General features: G+C 32.1%; 2 protein-coding genes across 2 annotated transcripts in view; one reads left to right on the forward strand and one right to left on the reverse strand.

Annotated features, from left to right (window-relative positions):
• Positions 1 to 6,779, forward strand: part of FAR2 (fatty acyl-CoA reductase 2) — a 101,913-nt gene extending 95,134 nt beyond the window's left edge. The window contains exon 12 of the mRNA XM_006912716.3: positions 124 to 6,779. Within this exon, the coding sequence (XP_006912778.1) occupies positions 124 to 280 (157 nt within the window). The 3' untranslated portion in view covers positions 281 to 6,779. The remainder of the gene's footprint in view (positions 1 to 123) is intronic.
• Positions 6,780 to 6,894: 115 nt separating this feature from the next.
• The window catches only part of ERGIC2 (ERGIC and golgi 2), a 37,748-nt gene continuing 17,674 nt past the window's right edge, over positions 6,895 to 26,968 (reverse strand). Inside the window, exons 6-14 of the mRNA XM_006912717.3 lie at positions 26,017 to 26,057; positions 21,943 to 22,044; positions 20,695 to 20,790; positions 17,994 to 18,049; positions 17,039 to 17,137; positions 11,139 to 11,236; positions 8,648 to 8,810; positions 7,546 to 7,628; positions 6,895 to 7,380 (exon numbers count right to left, since the gene is read on the reverse strand). Coding sequence (XP_006912779.1) covers positions 7,318 to 7,380; positions 7,546 to 7,628; positions 8,648 to 8,810; positions 11,139 to 11,236; positions 17,039 to 17,137; positions 17,994 to 18,049; positions 20,695 to 20,790; positions 21,943 to 22,044; positions 26,017 to 26,057 — 801 coding nt within the window. The 3' untranslated portion in view covers positions 6,895 to 7,317. The remainder of the gene's footprint in view (positions 7,381 to 7,545; positions 7,629 to 8,647; positions 8,811 to 11,138; positions 11,237 to 17,038; positions 17,138 to 17,993; positions 18,050 to 20,694; positions 20,791 to 21,942; positions 22,045 to 26,016; positions 26,058 to 26,968) is intronic.

The following is a 26,968-nucleotide window of genomic DNA, read 5'->3' on the forward strand; positions in this document are numbered from 1 at the left end:
GCCATCGGTTCATGCCTGTGAGCACTTAATTTGCTGGTCACAGCCAGGAAGACATGTATGCTTCAGATAGCATAGTTGGGTATTTGGTACTGTTTTAATTTTGGTTATATATCTTTTCTCTAGGCTCCGAAATATTTACTACGTCTTTAATATTACCCTCTTCCTCATTGCCTGCCGCCTTGCAAGATCTCAGATGGCTCGAAATGTTTGGTTCTTCATCGTGAGCTTCTGTTATAAATTCCTCTCCTACTTCAGGGCATCCAGAATGCTCAAGGCCTAACATTTGGCAGTCTTCTTTTATCTGGAACCTCTCAGATACCTCTGAAACAGCAAACTGTTTCTCTAGATTAGGAAGTAACAAAGAATATGCCCAACCTCATTACCTGTCAAATGTGCTGTCATGTATTCATCCCTATTTCTTAACTATATATTCTTTTTATTACAGTGAAAGTCATATCCTAGCCTATAATTATACATATTTCAGGAAAAAAATTATTTCCAGATTATTTCCCAACACTCTGTATCCTTGAATATAATAAAATGCCAAAGTATACCCATCTTTCCATATTTAGCTTTTTTCACCTGGAGTGGACTAATTTCAACTCAATAAACATGGAAGAACACATGGTAGAAGCTGAAATATGATAAAGGCAATTCTAACTTTGGAACCATTCTGGGATAAACCTAGTATAAAGGTTTAAAATCAAGATAAGTAGAGGAAGAATAGTCTCAACATCCTCACAAATGCTGTAAGAGAAATAACTCTTCACTGAGAAGTATGCTTTTTTGTGTTATACTATAGAGTCCTGGTTGAGGGCTGGGTTAATTAGAAAAGTGGGCTTACATTTAACATTTTTCTTAACTATACTCACTTCTGAAACCTAGAAAGAACCAAGAGGTAGACATATTTATATGTAGAATGAGGGCTTAAGCATATTTGCATTGAGATTCAGTTTACTATGCTTTTGAGGAAAAATTCTCATAATTTGAATTTGACAACTATTATTTCTAAATCTTTTGAATCACCAGTTTTCCTGATAACCTTCAAGAGTTTCCTTCTTGTTCATTGAAGTCACCAAACCCCTTATATTTAAGCTTATTTTGCTCAGGCCTCAGTTATAGTGACTAAATGGAGAGGAAGGTCCTAGGCTATAAAAACCCAGTCCCCTGAAATTTGCCGTTGGGGAAAGCAAAATTTCAAATAAAATTTTAAATGCTAGTTTTAGTCTTTCTCTATATAGTAGAAATTACTAGTCTATGATCACCAGGATTTGCTAGATCTAGATCATTCCAATTACACCATGTTAACTGTCCAATGTACAGCAGAAAAGGATAGACTTTATTAAGTGACTAAGTTTAAAGACTAGGTGTTGTGTTTAAAATTATTTTATGTATCAGACAAATGACTTAGTAAAAACTAATTTATTCCAAAATTTCTATACTAATATAACATCCCAACTTTCCTCATATGTGACAGATCAGTGCATGTTGGATTGCAGTATTTCATGTTAAAAACCTGGACTATTATTCAAATATAATACCTGGGGCTTAAGCAACTAAAAATAATCGCAACTAGAAAATTACACAAGCATAAAATGTTAACAGCAGTTATATTTATGCTCACTTTCTGGAATAATTGGTAATACTCAGAAAGGCACATTCAGGTAGTTAAAGTGTACAAGGCCTTGAGGGCAGCTTCTACTATTACTTGAGAGTTTTCTGAACCCATAAAGGCCATTTTGAGGGAACTCTTCTGGATAATGTCTTTCCCAATCTCATCTAAATTCTGGGAACGACTTTCTAGGGCTGACAACCCATCTCTGAAACAAAACACCCGGTCATCTTTAGTTTGAGATATCTATATAATATTTTTGAGTTAAATTAAGATATAAGCTGTAGATACAGTAAAAATGAAATCAAGATATAATTCAAAGACATGGGATTAAACATAATAGTTCTAAGAAATTACTCTTTTGATTATTGTGTTTCACTAATAAATTCCACTGACCAAGTATTTGACTTTTGATTAAATGAAAATTTGAATTAAAAAATGTTCTCTTCTAGTGTTGTCTTTAACTGACTACTGATCTCCTCCCCCATCCCCCAAGAAAAAAAGGATATAATCGTCCAAAGAACCTACCAGACTGATGTAAATTAACAGAGGTATATACTACTTCACTTTTTCTAATATCATTAATAGTTATACTTACATGCTGAAGCATGTTCTGTGGCATTAGAGAAACGACAGGAATAAAGTTCTCTTGTGAACGATTAAGCAGTATAAAAGCAGGTAGGCAGATGTATGAAAGAAAATCCCTAATTATTTTAAAGCAAGACCAATTAACAATTATTTGAGTGCCTACTATATACAATGTAATGAGAAAGAACCATCTACTTTTGGGGGGGAGGGGATGATAAGTACAAAGATATCTGTTTAAAAAGTTGTTTTGATAATCCCTATATTCTGCACCACTAGATACCTGATACAGTAATGAATATTACAGTTGAAGACAGTCACCACTTGAGGCAATTAATACCAAAGAAAATTAAGTCAGAGGGGCACACAACTCAGAAAAACATTTCTCACAATTTTATACTAACCTAACGTTATCTCTAATGCTTTATTTAAATAACTGATTTAGAATCTCAAGGTAATCAGACTGATCTGAGGACTCATAACCAAATAGTGTATATCACAATAAACTTAACAATTAAAGTAGATCAGCCTAGATACCAAACACATCAATAATTTTCAAAGTTCATGGAAATCACATGCAAATTTCCATAGGGCTGTTTGTCTAGAACTATAAATCTAATAATTATGTTCTGGTAATATAAGAAACTACCTATAGCAAAAGCTAATTGTTGTCCATTTGCCTACAAAGAGATGGAAAAAAAGCTCACCGCCTAGATTACTTTTTAAAATATATTTTTAAAAAATTTAACAAAACTAGCAGTTGCTAGTTTTAATATGTAACTGGCTTGACAGGTGGTTCTGACACACAAAAAAACATAGGTGTCCCTACTTTATTTGTAACACCGATTTCTACCTTTAACTGTAAATATAGGTGGGGAGATGTGAGGTTGGGAAACTTGCATCAATTCTAGAATACTTTAAAGAAATTAAAGCTAAGTATAGTTCAAGAAATCACCAAATTGATTAGTATAACTGCTTGAAAACAGAGTAGAATTTATAAAATATTTATTACGTAGATACATGAGTTGTTGCTGAAGGTCTGCTTTAGTATGTTGCTTTTATTAATGGGTACTTTTCCCCACACCTTCTAAGTTTTACTTTAAATTACAAAATAGTATAAATGAGTTATATTTAGAGTTGTTAATCTAATTTCTTTTGATAAACATTCATCTGCAAAAAAGTGACAATTTTACTTCTTCATTCCCAATTTGGATGCCTTTTCTTTCTTTCCCTTGCCTGACTGCTCTGGCTAGGACTCCCAGTACTATGTTGAATAACAGTTGTGAGAATGTACATCATTGTCTTGTTCCTCATCTTAGAGAAAAAGCTTTCAGTTTTTCACCATTGAGTATGATATTAGCTGAGGGTCGATAAACATTCAATTTCTATTTGCTAAAAAACCCTATTTAAACATTTTGCTGATTATAATCAACTGTTGACAGGTTTATAGACTTGAATCAAGTGTTCAATTTTGATCATTTTTAACATGAAAAATATAAAATAAATCCAATTTCATTCAGTAATTTAGCTCTATCTGGAGCAAAAGCAAATGTAAACGAGTCATATGTAAAGATTGCTATATCTTTCCTATAAGGAAAAACAGCTTAAGTATGAGGAACTGAGGCTTATTGGGGGGTACATAATTGTAAAAGGACAAACTATTCTATAAGGAGTCATTTTAATTAGTCCATTTATTCAAGATTAAGAAACTAAATGTTTTTTTTTTTTTTTTTTTGCTTTCTGTCCTCTTAAAACAAAAAAAACACCTTACAAGAAAACCAAACAAAATTCCAAGGCTGTTTGTTTCCTACCCTTAATGCAAAGTGATTTCATTACTAAAGAAATATTTCGAAAGGGGCAAAAAACAATAAGGATATACTGGATATTAAATCTAGGCACCATACCATAAGGTAGTAAACAAACGGTGATCTATTTGGATAATGCTAACAAAGGGTAACTGTGTCTCCCTTTGGCTTGCTGAAGGTTTGCTAGAGTTCCAACCAGAGGGGAAAAACTTTATAGGGGCATGGTGAGATTTTAAAGGTCATAAGGCTTAGGTTTAAGTAATTTTTAAACAATCAAAAATATTCATATTGACTCAAGTTCAAGATTCAAAGTTTTAAATTTTGAAGAAGACTTGCATATAAATTTAATTTTTCGTACCTGAATTATTAACTCAACATAAAAAAGAATTCATAATATAGCTCTTCTTACACCATTATAAAATTAGGAGGTCTTAGTCATTACTTTAGGAATTCGTAAGTTTGTATTAAGGATTGTAAATTTTGTTTGGATTTCTAATTTATTATAAAAATTCAGTGATTTCTATCATAAAATGTATATGAGAAAAGTGTGATATTAATCATCTAAGTTGAAAATTATAATTTTGTAGTTCTAACAAATATTAAGCTTTTCCCAAGAGGTAGTGTTAAGTGTACAAATACTGCAGCAGAGAATTCACCTAAATATTTCATCTCTTCTTATAGGCCAATGTATGCAAACATAGTTTTTAAAAAATCCATTTTACATAATTTGGGTTTTAACTTTTAAAATATCTAGGCTGAAATATATACAATTTAAAAAATATTTATATTGAAATATATACATGTAGGTATTATGAATACCTTAATCAAATGAAAAGGAGGACTGAGTAATAAAGTTAGGTATCCTACTGGAGGTACACCCAGGCAGAAGCCAAAGTGCATAATAAGTAGTCAGTACAGTGTTCTCTGTAATGAAAGATAAACATGTGGTGAAATCAAAACTCCTAACAAATCTTAATATGCAGGTATACTTCATCATTCGTCATCCAAAGGCTGGTTAGAATCTTAATGCTGATTGCCAAAAATGTGACTCTGCTATTTGGGAGTTTCAGTTGGAAACATTTCTTAACTTTTATAATGAAATTCAAATGGCAAAGCAGGATTTTGCTTTGAAGATTTTTTTCTAGTTTTAATGGGATAGATTAATTCCATTAAAATTTTAATATGGTATTTGGCAAACATGGAAACATTCAAAATCATATATAAGTAATTTTTAAAATTAATTTTAAATTTTTTTAAAGATACGTAACTTATAATTCTATTCAAAAGAAAATAATTCTGAATCATTATTGTCGTTCTTCCCATTAAAGAAAAAACTGAACTTTGAACTTTAGTCAAAATTCTAATACTCTTCTGTTAAAATTCCTTTTGAGAGATGTTCTATTAGTTTCTAGTCTAATTTTGTTGAAAGAATATCTGAAGAAACCAAAAACACAGAGAAGGCCCATCTACTATTTGGAATTTTCTGGATTCAAAAATCTTTCAAAGCATGTTATGTCACATGTATTAATCAGTTAACTTCATGGCTCTTTATGATAAATTGTGTATTTTAAACATTGATTCTTCTGTTATTTTCTGCAAAATATTATTCAACATAAACTTTACTGCAATGTAGTTTTATCAGTATGTCTCCTCTCTGTTACATTACTGTCCCAATTGTTTTCAAGAAAACATTGTTTTTAACCTTTTAAAAATATCCATTTGAAAAACTATATCTTGTGACAGCCTATTCTCTAAAAATCATTATATAAATCTAGTCTTTTTAGTCTTGGCCCTGTTATTTACCTGAAATTTGTTTCCCCATTTCTCTAAATGGTTTAAAGCAAGGGTCCCCAACTCTTAGGCAACCATGGATCAGTACCAGCCCATGGCCTGTTAGTAACCGGGCCACACAGCAGGCGGTGAGCAGCGGGCCAGTGAGCGAGGCTTCATCTATATTTGCAGCCGTTCCCAGCGCTAGCATCACTGTCTCAGCTCCATCTCAGATCATTAGGCATTAGATTCTCATAGGAGCACTGGTCTCTGGTGCCAAAAAGGTTGGGGACTGCTGGTTTAAATCATGGAGATTGGTTGATTATTCTTCTACTATTATTAAGTATTACAAAAGGAAAACTGATGTTGGCACATGTATTTTAAATATAGTTTTTAATGTCACCTGAATATCTCCTTCTCATTTTAATCTTTTATAGTCTGAAAATTTAAAATCAACTCTTAAATAGTAAGAAAGTCAGAACACAATCTAATATAGAATCAATCACATTCAGGACACTGAATGCCGATGCTTCTTTCATCCAGGTTTATAGCTTAACAGACATTGTTTAATATGGTAATCTCAGATATGACATTATCTTTTCTTAAATACCTACCTCACATTTCTATTTTATTTAAAGTTACCCTGTTGCCCAATCACCAAACCAAGTATAAAATATTCTCTTCCTCTTAATATTTTACAAACTGATAATTTTCATCATCAGTAGTGGATCTTTTTATTACTCACACCCTGCTTCCAAAGTATACCAATATAATATAATGATCAGATTAGGAAATTTAGCATTTTTTAAAAAATATGCTTTCTTCTCACTGTATAAGTGCCCACTATACAATTTGTAAATGAAACCTCTGTTATCTATTATAGCATCTATGTTCCTGCCTCCGTAACAATTCATCTTAGTCTTCCAAGACCCTACCTCGAACAGTTAAAAAAGTCAATAGCTAAAGTTTAAAGAAAAGCAGTTACCTTCATAAGACCAAATTATTGGATAAATGGTCTTGTCATTATGGCTTAACATTAATATGGCTATAGCCTGGGGACCCATCCCTGTTTTCCCTTATTAACAATGTGACCTGATCACAACTTTTTAAAGTCTAGACTAGTTTTCCATATGTTTTACATATTTTATTCTGACATCACATATTTTAAAAACAAAAGGACACAAACATTCGCACTTATTAATGCGTTTTTCTTTAGCTGTCGTTTGACTTCTTTCCTTCAGACTCTTCAAGGCTGATTTCGATACTGCCCATTTGCTGTGAAAATATCATAAGTGGTCATCTTCAAAGAAATACTCCAGCTGGGCTTATTCACTGATTAGCTGCATAATTTCTTCTAGGACATTTGTAACAGACACAACATATACAGGATTTCAGTTTGGGTTTTTTTTCCTTTTTTTTTTTCTAGGTATGATTCCTGCTTCTTATTCATATTTCTTTTCTTTGAATATATTGCACAATATTTTACTATTAAAAAAAGGTTTTAAGTCTCAGGCAAAAAAGTTTTTCTCCTTCACTTGGGAGGCGCTAATGTGTATTATTTTCTAAAAGAGGTAAGTGGTTGTCTGTGTGGCCATCCTCAAAGGGCACCTAGAGAGAAAAAGACCAAAGCATCAATTTCATTCCTTACCCTATTTTCTCTAAACACAATGCTTTATTTTGAGCAATTTCTTTCCAGGCACCAAATGATACGTCTTAGATTTAACAATGATACCATGACATAGAGATCAGTATCATTTGTACTATAATACTTACAGAATTGACAGGTTTGTAGGATCCAATTCTGAAACGACAGTAAATTATTTCAACTATAAATTTTCCAATTCCATGTAACATGCCTGTAATAAAAAATGTTTTTAATTAAATTATGCTTTTAATAAAATTATTTCCTAAATTGCTATGTAAGACCATAAAACTAATTACAATGGAAAAGATTATGGAAGGAAAGAAAGTAGTCTGCTTTATTCACTTCCACAGTTAAAAATAAAAGACAGTGAATTTTAAACCAAATGGACTTCTTTTCAAAATCCCAAGGCCACATAATTCATGGCCTTGACAAAGCAATCTTTTCAAGGGTGCTTAATACATCACACCCACACAGTTATGAAAAATAAATAATACCAGCACCACAAATGAAGCAGTGACAAAGACTTTCATAAGAAAAGCTAATCAATCATCTAAAAACTATAATTCAAAGTTTATAAACTACCCAGCTCCATGTAATATAGAATAGGGGTTGGGGATAAAGAAGGAACTATTTTCTTTATTATACTTTCAAATTTTTGTGTTTACAATTCTTCAAGTTATCTTTGAGAGACCTCCATAATCTCAGGGCAAAAAAAGCCAAAAATCATGAAAATACTGACTGAAATATTTGGTTTCACATATCACATAGTTCAAAGTAGCATAAGATAGGATTTTACATATTGTACAATTAAAAATACTTTAAATAAAAAAGAAAATTTACATTCAAGTGTCTACTATTTCTAGTTATTTTCTCACCTAATCCTATATATAACACATTTGCAAGTTAGATATTATTATTTCCATTTTTATAGATGAGAAAACTTCAGAAAAGGTGGGTGATCTATACAAGGTTATTACTAAGTAAATGGCAGAACTTTAATTCACTTCAGGAACTTTCTAGCTCACTAAGTAATCTCCCTTAAATCACTGAAGGCAATGAATTTAGTTATATTTGTTTAAGCAATATAATTTTGAAGGTTTAGAATTAAGTCTTCAATAAAAAATTCTTTACATATCAAAACATGAAAATGTGTATATTTCTTGCCCCTTTTAAGTAAAAGCATCAGCAACACTTTCATAAATTAGACCCAAAAAAGGAATAAATCTTAACCTGTTGTTGAAAAGATTCCTCCAACAATACCACAGAGTCTTACAAAAAACTGCCAGAATGGCATATGCTCCTCAGTAACTGTCACCATAAGAGAACTGAGATCATATTTCATAAATATCCCAGAGACTCCATGGCTGCCTGCAGCATGGTTAATGACACGTTCCTAAAAGGAAGGCAAAAGGAAGGGGAGAGATAGGAGGAGAAAAACAGTATTCATGTCATCAGGTTACTTACACAGAGTTAATATGAAGCCCTACAGCCCGACTGTATGAGAGGGACATCCAATCTCTTTATGAATTGCCCTACTAGACAAAACTCTTGAGAGATAATCAAATTGTCCTGTATTCTTTATGTGGTTAGCTTCTGAAGCATCAAGAGAGCAGAATCATTCTTCCCTATTTTCTCAAAAAGATCAGTTTCAAGTTTTCTATTGAGCTCAAGAGCTTACAACTGTATGGCACATTCTTCACTGACTGAATAAATAAAAACTAAGTTCATATTTTGACATAATTTTTATACTATTTCTTTGCTAAGAATTTACAAAATAATCACATATAGTTCCTGTCACTTAAATAGTAAAAGAGGTCAAATACGTGGTGACAGAAACAAATCTAACTATGGGAGGTAAACACACAATGCGATGTATATATATGCCTTATACTTGAATTGTCCACCTGAAACTTACTGGATTTCATTAACCAATGTCACAATAATAAAAAATTAAAACATTTAAATTAAAAAATAAATAAATGATCAGATTTAAAAACAAATTCACTTCGCATTCATTTTAAACTATGAGATACAATACAGGAAGAAAACAGTGCATTAATTTGAAAGATATCAAATTGGTAGTTATGAAAGAGTCACAGGAATGTAAAGTACAGCATAGAAAATACAGTAAATAATACTGTAACAACTATGTAGGTGCCAGGTGGGTATTAGACTTATTGAGGGGGAATTACTTCATAAATTACATAAATGTCTAACTAGTACATTTTACACATGAAATGTAATATTAATGGTCAACTGTAACTGAAAAACAAAAAAAGAAAGGTATCACATTTGAGCTACTGGTTCAGTTTTTAAAGGAATCTTTTTCTTGAAAGAAATGTAACTAAAATTATAAACCTACCACAGTGTGCAAACTGAGAAATATTCTATTTCATTCCATCCTGTTTACACTTCAAAATTCAAGTTTGCAAACTTTCTAATAAATTTCTATTATAGCTCAAAACAACTATGCTGCAAGAGTGCTTTGTTATGACTTTTATGTCAGGCCCTATCTATTTTTACTAAGGTATAACTAAACTGCAAGCTTTAGGAATAAAAATTACAAGAGAAATTAAAACAATTTTATTTGAGACAATACAAAACCCCTTTTCTACTAATACAACAGAGTCTTACAAAGCCATTGTTCAATAAAGTGACTTCATGTTAAAGTAGGTGTGCCTGTTTTTCCAAAAGCTTTGTTACTGTGTAGACTGTCTGATGTTCGGGTGGTGTTGACCTTAGTCAGAAATGGTTTCTCCCCACTCCTACAAGAAATGCAAGAAGCATGATATATACTTGTATACTCTTTACCTAGTCTCTCTCTCTATGTGAAAATGCACACCGCAGACACACACATTTATACATACTTATTTTTCCTATGAACCATTTGAAAAGTTATAAACACAAGACACTTCACCCCTAAAATCTTCAGTATTTAATCTCATATGAATAAGGAAAATTCTACAATTATTGAGATACAGCCATCATTAAGCTATAAGACTATCAAACGAAAACTCCATATGGAGAAAAGCAAATTTTGCCTTAGAATTCTTCTGGATACTAGCATTTGAATATTTTGCCTTAGAATTCTTCTGGATACTAGTATTTGAATATTCACCATTTTTAAACACAATAATAAGAAAATATGACTCCCAAAGTAAATGAGAAATGTTTTACACTGTCCAATTCTAAAACTCTGATCCTCGCTGCTATATTTATTTATAAGACTACCCCACCCTGAGGTTGTAGTGTGTTTGTCCTCTCAATTAGATGAATACAAGCACAAATTAGGAAAGCGAACCCTCAAAATCTGTTATCTGAGCCACAATAGCCATGCATGCCTGAGTGGGTACATTAATTTAAAAATAAGTAAAACACAGAAATCAGAGAATCTGCTGGCAGATAAAAACTGCTTATACCAATGCATGAGAAAACGCATTAAAAAACTAAGATATTAAGAATAAAATAATACCATCGTAGGTTAGTAATTTTAATTGAATACAAAACCTTTCAGATTTAAAAAATCTACTTCTTTTCTTGCTCTAGAACATATGTACCTATTTCCGATATTTTCTTGGCTCAAAATAATATGTTAATGCATTTGAAAACTTTCACAAATTTTAAATAGGGGAGGGCACCAACTGAAACTACAAACTTATTTTGTTGCAGGAGGACAATAAAATGCTTCAAAAAATCATTTTTTCAGTTGGAGTCAACTTACCCTTTCTGTCACAGAAAATTGATGGGTGTCTGCTGAAATTTTATATGTATGTAGTTTTGTTGGCACAACTGTAATAAAATATTGGAACATCTGGTTGTCTAGAATAAAAACAAAATATATTTTTGTCATAAATCCAGTAAAAACAAAACTAGTGCCAAATATATCCCCCTTCTATTAAATACACTTAATCTGAAATTTAATGCTACATATGACTTAATATTTAACAAAAAATAATTTTAAAAGAATGAATGAAGGCAATATATTCATACTTGGTAAAACAAGTTCTCAGTAAGCATAAAATAGTCACACGCACACCTTTTATGAAATGTTTAAAAAGATGAACTAGTGACTTAGACACCTTTATAATCATCATCATCCTTTTATCAAATATGGAAAAGCAGTATTTCTTTATAGTAACAGAAATTAATAAGGCTAAAATTAAGATAGTATAACCACCACTGGACCCATTTTCAGAGTCTACTAATATCTTAAGACATGTAAATAAATCAAAGTTGAATTAGCCAACCTTTGGATAAATGTAAGAAATTGATACTACAGCAGAAAGATAAGAAACTACTCAATGATGGCCTAGGGTTTCTGTGTAATCAAAATCATCATATTTATATAGTCATTAGACATTTCTAGGTTCAATACAAGTCATAAATAACAGTATATTACCAATTATTATTTAATTTTAAACAGTTCGCGTCATACAAAACATTAAATCTCTAGGCATATGTTCTAAAAAATTATGTTTGACCTGAAAACAGATGTACTTCACACCACATGGTAATAATTATCCATAAAATTGTGAGTACATAAACAAAATGCATCAATTTTAAACAAATGATTCGATACATTTTAGCAAATGTATTTACCCATATGATTACCACCACAATCAAAATATAAAACATTTTCATCACCTCAAAAACATTTTCAGCACCCCTCCACAGTCAATCCACTTTATCTCTGGCCCTGGGCCAACCATTAATCTACCTTCTATTGTCATAGATTAGTTTTGCATCTTCTAGAATTTCATATAAACAGAAGCACACAGTATATACATTTCTGTGTCTAGCTTTTTTCGCTCAGCATGAATGAATTTTTATTTCCATCAATCCAATTTCTCTGTCTCTTATCTCAGTGTAATTCAGAATAGGGGAGGAAAGGGTAAAACTGTAAAGAAGAGGAAGAGAAGTAATGCATAATGGTTTCTTTAAACACTATCATTAAATGAGTTTCTAATATAATAAAGCAAAGCCTATTTTAATTTCATTTCTTATTTCTCCTACTACTTGTACCAATATAACTTTCAAAAACAAAGTTTTTGACAAGTTCTTCCACTATTGATTTCAGCTTAACATCCTAAACATTATCACAGACAATATTAGGACAAAAGGATGTTAGCTTTGTCTACCACTGATAGATGGCATATCAATTGTGGATGGTCTTCAGTTTCATCCTTTAAGTTGTTCTTTGACATAAGGTAAACAGCTCAAGGCTGTGCTTAGTTTTGAAGTGTTTTACAAATAAACTCAACATGTCATAGAGAGAGCAAGGTGAAAGTGCTAGGAGAAAAAACGGTGTTCAGGTATAAACTATTTACGGAAAAAAAAATGTAATTGAGAGTAGTGAGGCAATAAATAATGTTGTATACACAGGTGGGATCATTAGACTTGGAGGCAAAATTTAAGGACAAAGGGAACTTCACCACATGTGAGGAGTGAAGAGCCAATGCAATGAATAATAATCACCAAGCGTCAAAGAAATATGACAGGAAAAATTGGAAACTATTTAAGCTGTGGCCAAAGAACTACTGAAGACCTATCTGTCTAATGTTAATTCAAGAAAGGGCTATCAGTTTGTTAAATAATTTCATTGCCAGGTCAGGGGTGGGGGTGGGGAATACGGCTGAATGAAATTTTGTTGGAAGCCACAAATTGTAACAAAGGTTGTATGTCCAAATCTGCACAGTATTAAAGATGTAATTGCTAAGTAATCCCTTCAAAACTTTTGGAGCACATAAAGGAGGAGGCAGTTACCTTAACACAGCAGATTTATAATGCTGATTTTTTTTTAATTTTGAAAAAGAGGCCCAATAAGAAATATATTAGGAAAGAGAAGAGTATACCTGCTTTAAAGCTTTGAATAACCTGCTGACATTCATCTAGTAGCATTTTATAATATAACTCTGCATACCTCTTAGTCTTTTTGAAGTTTGGAATAAGTAGGCTTAAAAAGAGCCTTTTGAAAATGAATCCGTTTCTATGTAGAACCCCTTTTGTGTAGAAATTTATAGTTCCTTTTAGCATCTTGAAACAAAGTATTAATCAACATGTTTTCAAATGAACATCTCTTAAGTAATATTTAATACATTCTGGTACAGAATGAGCACATACTTAAGATGAGATTATAATAAATAGAGTTTATAATTCTCAAAAGGTTTCTACTCACACATTTCCAAATTTAGTATACTCAAGTATCCTTAAATTGTAAACATTCTCATATGTAAACATATATATACTCATGAATGTAAGTCAATATTCTATGTAAAACATCTTTATTGTATCAGATTACACTATGCTAAAGTATAAAATACTGACAAGAATATTAATAAATCAATTTGAATAAAAAATTAAATCCTTAATTACAGTTTTGCAAAGGCTAGAATTCCTACTAGCACAGGAAACTTTAAACATCCTTAAAAGGTCCTATAGGTGGAGCATGTCATAGAATACATCTATTTAACAGGAGGAAAGACAACCAAAAACATCAGAAAATAAGAATAGATGACTTGCTATGAAAGTAAAAAAAAAAAAAATTCATTCACATTTGGATAGACTGAAATTTTAAATGGAATAGAAGGTTTAAAAAACCAGTAATAAAAGGTATCTATGCTATATTACTTCTATTTGTGTTAATAATTAAGCCATTCTAGAATAATTCTAGGTCTCTGATGTTTGTAAAATTCTCCAGAGAGGTTTCTAAAATGTTATTCTAGAACTCTGAACCATACAAAGAAGAAAATTCTTAGAATATTGAACATTTTTTGTTCTTATTCTTTCTTTGGTGAATACAGAAAAAGAGTTATGGAGGATGGGAAAAAAATGGTGTAGATGATATAGAGGCTTTGTTCATCCCTCTTGCGACCAAATCAAAGATGTGACAGAAACACTAAGCAAACAGCAAGCAAAGTTGCCTGGGATCTAGATGAACAGAAGCACAACAACTAGGGAGAGCAATAATTAATCACCTGCAAAGAGAGAAGGTAGGATAAGGTAAGGATGCAAAGCTGCCCAGGCCCGAGCGGCTGAGTGGGATGGAGGCAGTGGCAGTGGCAGCCGGCAGCTGCAAATGCCTCTTAAAGGGACCATGTCCATAAGCGGACTGTTGTAGTGATGGACCTGCTCGCTCTAAGCACCAGTGCCAGGTGAGCTGCACAGGGGGCACCAGGGACTTACAGAGGGGCAGTGAGTTGTCGGAATCAAGTAGGAGGTGAGGTTCTCTCCTGGGCAGAAGTGCCACAGGTATCCACTGTTCCTCCGTTGAGTCCTCTCCCCTCCCAGTGTGTGAACACAGAGCCATCACATCATCAAACTGGATAACAGGTCACTCCGCCCAGAAGAGTCCCTGCAACTCTGCCTCCCTAAACTTGTGGTCCCACCCAAACCACATCCAGTTGTGTCCTCCACAAGTCCGGTATTCCTTGCTGAGCAGCGCCAAGACTCACACTGGTGGCAGCTGGCCTCAGTTTCTGGTGCGGTTTCTTGAGGCAACTATAAGCACAGCATCTGTGGATTGCTTGCTGAATCTTAACAGGTGGCCCCAAAGGGGCACAGGCTGGGGCTAAACTTGGCCTGCAGTTGAATCCCTCTCAGGACTGTGCTTCTGGACACCTACTACACAAAGCCATGTTAAAAAGACCGAGAGACTTAGGAGCTTTGTTTAGTACATAGAAATGGGAAGACAAAGAAGCAGAAGCCATATGAGAGAACAGAACAGAGATCTAGGAATAATAGAGTCAAGGAAGCTAACAGATGCAGAGTTCAAAATGCTGGTTATAAAGATGCTCAATGAATTTAGGGGAAGTGTAGATAAATTCAATGAGAACTTTAACATAGAGATAAAAAACATAAAAATGGAATTGGAAATTATAAAAAGGAAAAAGTCAGAAATGAAGAGCACATTATCTGAGATGAAGAGTATATTACAGGGAATCAACAGAGTGGATAAAGAGGATTGAACCACAGAGACAGAGGATGGAGAAACCAAGGACACTCAATCAGAATGGCAAGAAAAAAGAAGCCAACATTATAATAATTATTTAAGGAGCCTATGGGACACAATTAAATGTAAAAATATCCTTGTTGTAAGGGTACCTGAAGGAAAACAAGAAGTTGAAGAGCTATTTGAAGAAACAATGATGGAAAATTTCCTTCGCCTGGTGAAGGAAATAGACATACAACCCCAAGAACTTCATAAAGTCCCAAAAAAGATGAACCCAAAGAGGCCAACAACAAGACACATTATAATTAAAATGCCAAAGGTTAAATACGAAGAGAAAATCTTACAAGAAGCAAGAAAAAAGTAGTTACCTACAAGGGAGCACCCATAAGACTGGCAGCTGATTTCTCAAAAGAAATTATGCAGGACAGAAGGCATGGCACGAAATAGTCAATGTGATGAAAACTCAGGATCTACAACCAAGAATACTTTATCCAGCAAAGATATCAGTTATAGTAGAAGGACCCATAAAGAACATTACAGACAAAAATAAGCTAAAGGAATTTATCAATACCAAGCCAGTATTATAGTAAATGTTGGAGGAACTTCTTTAAGAAGAAAAAGTATGTATCAAAAATAGGAATAAAGAATGGTAATAACTACATTCCTATCAACCAGTACCTCAAATAGAAAAAAATTTAGTGCTTCGACCAAGAGAGAGAGTGGCTGAATGGATAAGAAAATAAGACCCCTACATATGCTGCCTATAAGAGACTCACTTCAGATTAAAAGACACACACAGACTAAAAGAAAGGAGTTGGAAAAAGATATTGTCTGGATGGATCTAGAGGGTATTATGCTGAATGCAATAGGTCAGATACAGAAAGATGAATATTGCATGATTTCACATACATGTGGAATCCAAAGAACAAAATAAACAACAACAACAACAACAAAGAACAGAAATAAACTCATAGAAATAGGGAATATTTTGAAGGCTACTAGATGGGAGGGAGGTTGGGGGATGGCAAAAAAGGGCAAAGGGATTAAGAAATACAAATGGATAGTTACAAAATAAACATGGAGATATAAAGTACAGCATAAGGAAAACAGTTAATAATGTTGTAATAAACATGTAATAATGATTAATAAACATGTAAGGGGGAAGAGGGGTACTAGATTTAGTGGGATGATCACTTTGTGAATTAGATAGACCTCTAATCACTATGCCATACGACTGAAACTATTATTGTTTGCCAACTAAAAACTCATTGAATTGTACAACTCATTGAATTGTACAATGTAAATACGAGCAACTAATTGTCTATTATATTTCAATAAAGCTGGAAAAAGAAAAGCAGTTATGCCCTAAAAATACATTAACCTTTCGTATATTTAGATAGCTTTTAAATTCTACAACTTCTGCAGCCTACATTTAATTTTTTAGTCTCTTCTATGCCGCCATTTTTAATATTTAAATTTTATCTCCTACTAGGACAAAGTCTCTCTGCACATGACTCCACTTGAAAGTTATCAACTACTTAAAACCACTTAAAGATTTATCTGTTTATCTGTTATAAGAGGGTTAGAAAGAGGATTATTAAAAATGTATTAATATTAAAATATAAGAACAATTGCTTACATGTAAATTCCAACAATAACTATTAAGTACTTACGATCTTCAGCAATTTTTTCAGTTCCATCTAAAGGATTAATAATTCCTGGAACGAGCTCTCCAAAAGACAAATGATCTATTCTGTGAGAAAAGTTGTATGCTAAGAGGCAAAATATAAAACCAATTAAGTAGAGAAATTATATTATTCAAAACACATATTATAGATTGGTTCACAATCTTATCTAATCTCAAATAAAAACACCTAAAATCTGCAGGTATAACAATGTAGTATTTAAAACCACAATAATTTTGAGAAAAATGCTTATAAATATGTGGGAATTAAACGTACAAGGGTAAGTAAATTCTGATAAAATGATATATCTTTAATTTCATGATTACATACAAATTGACATCTAAAAAATATTATATGTCTTTCCTGGTCCAAATCATCACATAGTAATAGGATTGTGTTGTCAGAATAACTGGGATGATGTCCATGAAGCCAAATAATGAAAATGATCAGATAATACACTGCTAAATGTGACATAAGTGACATTTTATGGAATTTATTATTTGTTTTATTCTCTAAAGCAGACTTTAAAAACTAAGATTTATGACAATCATCATAAGAAAATAACTTGAGTACTTTATATGTACATGTATATATGTCCATATTTAGATTTACATATTGAAATATACCTCAAATATATTTCCTTCATTATCCATTAGATTAGCATAAATTTGTACAAAGTGATATAAGGAATACCAAGACTTCCTCCTAACTTTAGCAACTTTCGAGGCATGACTAAATATAAATACAGGTAGCTTAAAGACAAGAAAAAATGGATTAGAATCAATAAATCTAATCATTTATTTTCTCCTTTGGATATCCTGTTTTCGAACAGCCCGCTTTCAAAGCCCTACCTTGCACCTGCACTAAAAAATTAACAAACAAATAAAAAACACTTTTTTCCCCAAGGGCCTCTTCATAGAGAAAATCTTCAGAAACTGCTTACAGTCATGGTTGACAAGTGCTGCCAAATGTGCATGACCTCGGGGATGTGGAATTGCCCTGAAAGGAGGAAAAAAAGATTAAAGTAATAACATTTAAAAATATAGCTAATTAAAATCAGAAAAGAGATCTTTCCCAATTGTGTAATTTTCTTAGTATAAAATAAGAACATACTTGGCCTATGATTTAAGTAGGTAAGTCTACTAATTTCAGCAATATAATAAGCTGGGGGTTGGCTTATTTTCTGTAAAGAGCCAGGCAGTAAATATTTTAGGCTTTGAAGGCCAAGGGCAAAATTGAAGATATCATATAGTTAGGTACATGATGGGAGAGAAAACAAATTTTCACAAGCTTTAATTAAGCAAGACTATGTTCCAGTAAAACTTTATTTTTAGATACTGAAATCTGAATTTCATATTTTTCATGTGCTCTGATATATTATTCCACTAATTTTCGGTGAAGGAAAGGTTGTTTGAAAATTGTAGGGCACTGAGGGGAGGTATTTTCGGTTGACAGTTATTTAGGAGGAGTAGCTACTGGCATTTAGTGGATAGCAGCACAAGGCATCCTGCAGTACAATGACAGTCACACACACAAAAATATTGTTCCACATCTTGCATGACTTCCAAACATTCTAAGTGTCATTTATGTAGGTGAAAAACCTATGTGTAATGATCTGGATCTAGAATTTACCTATACAAAATATGTAGGTGAAAAACCTATGTAGGTGAAAAACCTATGTGTAATGATCTGGATCTAGAATTTACCTATACAAAATACTTTGTTGTAGTTCAATATACAGTAAATTTCCCAGGAAATAGAGGGAATGTTGTTATTTTGTTTCGTTCACAGTATTACAAAGAGCTGTTCACTATTTCAGAATATCACCTCATTAACAGAAATACCATTCATGATATCTGAGTGGCCAATACATCTGTTTTACTCTGCATTTATAGCTGTTGTATACCTAATGATTCTACATATAAGTGGCAAGCAACTGCCTACTTCCCTACCTTATCTAATGTATTCATGCTGAAGAATTTGCATATTGGAATATTATGTTATAAATCATGTTCTTTTTATTTCTTCTTTATAATACAGTTGAGAATGATATTGTGCCTGAGAGGTAATGTGAGATCTTCAAAAAGATCAATATTGAACTTGATAAATCTAGTACCAAAAAATTAAGAGTGGATTTAAGGAATATCTGGGAGATGATAAGGATAAGATACAAACCAAATACTTTTCCATTTGACCTCTCTTATTGCTGGTATGAGTTACACCACATGAAGCAAGAAGTTGAAACTGGGAACAAAGACCACAATATATAGAAGCTCATACGATATTTGTCAAAGTTACTCTTTTTAGTTAGTTTTGGAGTAGGATATTATTTGTATCCAAAGGTGCAATAAAATCTTCCACATTTCTTTGAGCCACCTATTATTTACCATTATTTACAATTTCATGATACCAAAAAATTGTAAAGTTCCCAGCTACGGGTTGAGGATGGGGAGAATGGGTGCTGGCAACAGTAACAAAACAACAAAAAATGAATGTTAAGAGTAGGACAATGAAGACAAAGAAATGTTTGATCTGATCACTGTAAACACTGAAATAATCATGCATAAAAGTCTAATGCTATCTTTCTATCCATATATATATATGATGTCCAACCACTGTCTTTCCTGCTTTGTAACCTTTCTCTCTGATGCCCTTCTCTCCTTTATATGCAAAATTCCTAATCAGCCACTAGTTTAAACCCTATTAAGGTTTTCCTTAATAAAGCCTCCGCTGACTTACAGAGTAGGTGGGGTTATATAATTTCGTATCAGCCATATTTCTCCTTGATACCTTTGCTATAATTATAATTAAATAATCATTAGTATAATTCACTGTTTAATGTTTGGACTCTCATAAAATGTCAGCACCACAGGGACAAAAACCTTTCCCTTTTTTTCAGTTTCACCCTTGGTATCTAGCATGGTACTTGGTGCACAGAAAGTACTCATCAAAAACTGTCTTTTACAATGAAGAATTGTTCAGCTCTGCATCTTAGGAAGGGACAAGGGAAGGGAGAAAGCAGGGAGAGAGGGAGGGAAGATCAGAAAATATATTTATTCATTCAGAAATGTACTGAGTATTTACTGTATAACAGGTTCTGTACTGGGTGTTATTTATGAAGGTAGGTGGTTTAATATTTTTTCTTAACTTCCACCTAATTTAACTTTATCCCAGACATGACGAATATCTAACTACATCAAAATATTTGTCTCAAATAAGGGATATGAAATCCTGAATAATGTTAAGGATTACATTTTGATGATGATTGACAAATGAAAAACAACAACAACAACAACAAAAACCAATTACCATGCAAGCAAAATGAATAAATTAAAGAAATGTCTAGGTAAGAGTTGTTTGGCTACTAAAACTTGGCAAGTTCATATTTACCTACAGCTCACTTCTTTAATATATAAAATATGACATGACTGTTTAACATTTTAAGTAGTTTTTAAAGTTAGTAGTCTTCCCCATCCTGAGAGTAAAGCCCTGAACATCAGTCTTAAGACATCAAAAATATAAATACACGACATTTTAAGCAGTCCTTCACTAGTTAGTAATGTATTATTTGATGAGCAAAGAATTTATTTTTAACCACACTGCCAACTTGTCTAAAGGATTTTCAGTAGGTGAAAAGAACATACTTGCCCACAGTTATGTGAAAATTTCCTGCTACTTTATTGACATAGAGATGACCACGAATTCTGCAAGCATCTGGAGGCTGGGATGAATCCTCTTCCCTATTATAACAAGATATGTTAGGATTGCTTACAAAACATTCAATAAGGTCAACATTTCATGGTGAAAAAATTTAGTAGAGGGGAAAAAATCTTTAAAGATCCATTTTTAGGTAATGTTATAAATGTCAAAAATAGAAACTCATGTTTTTGAAGTCTATATTTATAAAAAAGCATACATCTGTAAAATGGAAAAGAAATTGCATAATTATATATATTTAACAAATATAAAATTCCATGGTTCTCAAATGTAACTAGAGGACTAAGTCCAATGATAGAAGATTAAAAGTAAAGAATTAGTCCAACAAAGATATATTTTCATTATCTGTTTTTGCCACTTTGTGGGGCAGAGGAGGATGGCAATAAGAATGACGTAAGAGAAGGGCATGCTGTCTAAGTTCAAACAGACAATGACATTTTCTTCCTAAGCAAATGTGAAACCTAGAGTTTTAAATTTAAATGATCATTTTTATGATTATTGCATTTCTGAACATAAACTATTCTAATCTATAAAGGAAGAGAAAATGAAATAAAAAAACAAATTCCTCATCAAAATTTATACATCATAATGATAAATGCAATTAATTTGTTCTTAAAACCTAATATAATTTTATAAGGAGGTATACCTTATACATATAAAAGAGAAAATTAAATGAAAATGATTGACCCTTGAACAATGTAAGTATTAGGGGTGCTGACTTCCACATGTATAGCTTTTGAATTCCTCCAAAGTTAACTACATAGTTGTTCTTTGGTATCAGCAGGGGATTGGTTCCAGAACCCAAAGATACCAAAATTTGTAGATGCTCAAGTCGTCTATATAAAATGGCATAGTTCAATGCATACAATCAGCCCTTCTTATCTATGGACTTCCAACCATGAATAAAAAACAGTACAGGTAGTTATTGAAAAAAAACCTGCCTATAATTGGACCTGCGTAGTTCAAACTCATGTTGTTCAAGGATCAGCTGTAATATTATTTGTGATAATCTTGATCAATATCGTTGGCTATAAATTTTAGAGTAAAAAGATATTTTCATCATACAGAATGATTATATTTTCTGAGAAATGAGATTCAGAGGACTAAATCAATAATAAAATTATGTCAAAGGAAATTCATAATAAATAGTTGCACATTTAAAATATACATCTCACCTTGGTGGAAGTGCTGTCGATGAACTTTTAAAAGCACTTTTAAATATCACATCTTGAAGTGAATGTTCTTCTTGCAGTCTACTCTGAATCAGCTGCAGCATCCTAAATATAACACAAACAAGCAATAGTTTATAAATATGGTAAGGTACACAAAGAAGCCAACACTTTTTTAAATATAACAATAGTTAGCTGAATTAGCTAAGCCACACATTTATTACTATAAGACTTTATTTTTAAAAAAAGTACCAAGATTTCTTTGGTCATTTTTCTTAAAAAGTGAAAAAAGAGAGGTAAGGTGGCTATGGGTATAACAGCTGGGCTCCACAATAAGCCTGTCTGACTCTATCAATAATGGACATGCAGTCTGGTTCACCAATAAGGAGCTTTTGTTTATCTAAATATCTAAATATGTCTTTCATGCATGCATGCAGCAATTACAAAATTCTCACTTTTTGTCAGTCATTGAATAAAGTATTACAGACACATAAAATAAGACAATTAAGAGGACACACAATAATTCTGATAGACTTAAAGTGGGGTATAAACCCCCATAGCACAAGTATTCAATTCTCATTATAAACCAGGCCACAGTGCCACTTAATATCACCTGGTGTCTCTTTTTTCCAAAGAAATCTGAACTTTATTCTATGACAAGACCATTCTAAATAAAATATTCTGCTCTACCTATAATTTTTAAAAAGAATATTAGCATATAAGGCATAAAATTATAGAGAACAAAGTATACATTTAAGAACCCATGTGATTCTTTTTAAATATACCTAGCTACAAAGAGTAAATTAGTTGCTTGAATTTTTTTTTACAAAATTATTACATTCACAATAACTTATGAAATTACTCATTCCAAACAACAAAACCAAGAATAAAGGCTTTTCCTCTAACACTTCTACTATTGAGACTTAATATCTCCTACCATTACTAGCAACAACTTTGTCTTTTTAGATATAATCCTATTCTACTTCTTTAATTTCTCTATTTTAACTAACATCCAAGTGCAAAAAGTTCAAACTCTTCAAGTGCAAAAATTTGTATCAAAGTTCAAAGCCTTCAAGTGCAAAAATCATACACAGAGGGCAAGGAGGAATACACCAAGAAAACAGAGGATTTTTAGGGAAGCAAAACTATTCTATAGATATTATAATGGACACGTCATCATACATTTGTCAAAACTCATAGAATATATAATATCAAGAGTGATTCCTAATGTAAACTATGGACTTAGAGTGATAATGATGTGTCAATGTAGGTTCGAGGATTGTATGAAATGTACCACTCCAGTGTCAGATGTTGATAATGGCAGAGGCTGTGCATGTGTAGGGGCAGAGGGTATTTGGGAACTCTATTTTTCACTCAAAAACTACTCTAAAAACTAAAGTACATATATAAATAACTTTGAAAAATTATAAACAAATACAGGTACTTTAAAAAGGAAGCAAATGTAAATCTGATAATAGATCACATCCTCATATCCTACTATAATGATAAATATTTTCTAGAAGTGCAAGTGATGATATACTGATGCACCATCCACTAAAAATCCTAGTAAAACAGGCCGATTTAAAATAATAAGTCATTTTTAGACTATAAATTTAGTTCAGAATAAATCTTAAATCTAGAAATAAAAAGTAGAGATCAGAAAGGCTATATCCAGGGATTGAGATTTACTACTACTGAGAGAGATTAATTAGAATGCCAAATATTTTCAGAAAGAAGAACATCACTTGAGAGAAAACTTAGATCTCTTTTTAGCAAATTCTAAAGGTAAAGAACATTTTGGTAAATACATTATTCAGGATGCCAGGGCTTGAATATCTCTAGTCCATTCAGTAATATTTGTTTAAAAGCAGAACGTCATTCTCTAGGAAGCCTCAAGAAGCCAGGTTCCACCCTCAGAAGACTTAAAATCTTTGGATATAATGCTAGTAGAAACTGAAAGCTTCATATTTTTGTATGTCTAGTATTTCCAGAGTTTAACTTTTAGTGCAGGGCAGTGGGAAAAGAGGTTAATGACATCAAACTATATGTAGAGAGTGTGTGAGTGTGTGTGTGTGTGTGTGTGTGTAACTTCTACCTCAAATATACCAATAAATATCCAAGCTTATATTCCATATATGAAGGTACATAGAAAACTGTATTATGATGGAAAATGTCTAACATTTTAACAATAAAAACACAATCTCTTTTCCCACTTATTACTAGTCTTGAGCAATGAATAAAATTCCAAATGAAAGGTGGCTTCTCCCTTTAATATGTCCAGATTAAAGCAACACATTTCATCTCTAGATGCTTTTCTACTAAAGCACTAGAAACCCAGAGACATCTAAGCCCTAGTTCTTTTGTTCAACTACATTCAATTTCAACCTTAATTTTAAAATCTCCTCAAATGGTGAAACTGGAAATTAAAAGAGAAGGCCTCTGAAATATAATTAGAGACTAGAAAGAAAATTTAAAGAAAGATGGGTAAAAAATATTTATTTGTAATAATAAAATTATGTAATAAAAATATTTATTTTTAATAAAGCCTTTCTAAGCACAAGACATAACCTGGAAACCGAAAAAGAAAAAAAACAGTCTATGGTACCGGGGGTGGGAGAACTACTTATAACAAAGGACTAATTTCTTTAACATACAAAAGATTCTTTAGAGTTAGGGAAAAAACCAACAACCAAGCAAAATAGGTAAACAGCATGAACGAGCAAGTTCACACACAAAAAAGTACAAATGGAAAAAAAACTCACCAATAAAGATATTCAATTGATACATTAAAAAAAATGCTAATTAAAACAAGTACAATTTTTCACCCATTAAAATGGCAAAAATAAAAAAAGGTCTTGCTATTGTTGAGACTGTATAGAAATAAGTACTCTCATATAGTTTTAGAGTATAAGTGAAACTATTTTGCTAACACGTGCCATTATCAAAATTTTTTCCAGTTTTATTGATATAATTGATAGATAACATTTTATAAGGTATACAACATATGATTTGATTATGTAGCTATTGCAAAATAATTACAATAAGTTTAGTTAACAGCCATCACACCTGACTGAGTTAAATTTTTTTTCCTTTGTGATGAAAAACTTATCAAAATGTTCTTTCCCTCCCTCTCTTTAATTTCTTCCCACCCCCACTTCCACCCCTGACCTATGGATGTTGCCATTTCCCCTTAAGAACTGGATCTCTGAAGGCAGGGCATCTCCTGTGCACCCGGGGCCTGGCACACCCAGGGTATGGTCTGAGGCTCCACCTGGGGAGCGAACCCAGGACATTCTGCATGTAAAGCAGATGTGCTAATAACCACTACACTGTGGAGCCACCCCCTCAAAATGTTAATTAAATATCCTCTGGAAGAAAAATTCCATTTCTAGAAACTACATACACGAACGCACATAAACATACACACAAGTATATAAGAAATTAGGTTCAAGAATTTTCACTGATTATTGTTTTTAATATTCGAATCTTACAAGCAATCTAAATACCTGTCAATAACAATCCAATAAATTAGTTTATACAGAAAATGGAGTACTATATGTAGTGATATGAGATGTACAAAATATCATGTTAGATGAAAAAAGCAAACTACAGAACAAACATATGGAATGATCCCATTCATATTAGGAAAGTAACATACCAAACATACCAAAATGTATATGAACAGAAGATTTCTAAAAGATTACACAAGAAATTTAACTGATTATTACCACTAGTCAGTAGTACTAGGTTTATGGAATGATGAGAAGGCTTTTACTTTTACTTTATATCCTTTCTATTCAAACTGAATTTGAAACAATGATCTTATAATGCTTTTAAAAATTTTAGTTAATAAAATTTTAAATGAAATTAAAGTGCACTAGAGGTGAAACTGTACATGACTTTCCTAAGATCTGATAAAATTTTTGAAAGTATAAAGATTATATTTATATACTATATTCTGCTAATATTTCATACAAAAAAATGCCTAGAGAAATATGCTAATCTATTAATAATTTACAATAGAAAAAATAGACAAAATGTGACCTAGATTTTTATGGCCCACAATACTTTACTTATTACCTCTGCCACTCTTTTTGCTGTGGTGAAAGATCAAATATCACCTGAAATAAAGGAAAACATAATCACTAGCATTATCAATTTCTCTTGGCTTTTATGTCATAATTTTTAAAAATTTTTCTTTGAGCAAGAAACAAATTTATAGTGTTGCTAAAAACAAGTATTCATGATTTACATTTAATCTTCAATAAGTCAACATAAAAAGTTTAAACAAGATATTTTTAATCAAAAATAGTATAATGAAATTTTACTAATTAAATATTTGCCTGTTATAGTTATCTACATTTAAAGGAATGGATACAAGTCAGTAATCTATCATATGTACAGAATAGTATTTTAGGACTTAAAATCATTTAAATGATGCCAGCATGAAACTTACGATTATTAAAAATGGAAAAAAAATACATACAGCTTAAATACAATACTCAAGCTTCCAAAGCCCATATTCCTGATGGGATAATACTATGATGAAATCAACAGTTTTTGAAAATGAGCTAAACAATAGCACTGTAATTCTTAAATGTATTAATCAATGAAGAATAATTCAAGAAATTTTATCTAGGCACTGTCTTCATCAATTCAAAATCAGACTTGGCTACTTATAGAATCAGAAGGAAATATGGAAGCTTCTCATGGTTTGTGGCAATGTTCACAGTTTAATTTCGCAACAAAAGCTCCACTTTTGATTTTCATAAAGGCAATTCATAAGAATATTTTTTTTTTAATTTATTAATTAACCCTCCATTATCAGGCCCTAACATACTACTCTCTATAAATCCTTGCTCTCTAATAAAGTGAAAGAATCCCTCATCTATCAAATAGTTCTACCTCTGTGCCTTTGGTAATTTAATTATATCAACCTGGAACCTTCCTCCACTGTTATTTTGACCCTCATGTCTATCTAAATTCTACAAACTATATGTTCCAGGTTAAATTACCCCATCTTTCTGATTAC

This window comes from Pteropus alecto, unplaced genomic scaffold (assembly GCF_000325575.1).
Source record: "Pteropus alecto unplaced genomic scaffold, ASM32557v1 scaffold103, whole genome shotgun sequence".
Taxonomy (NCBI): domain Eukaryota; kingdom Metazoa; phylum Chordata; class Mammalia; order Chiroptera; family Pteropodidae; genus Pteropus; species Pteropus alecto.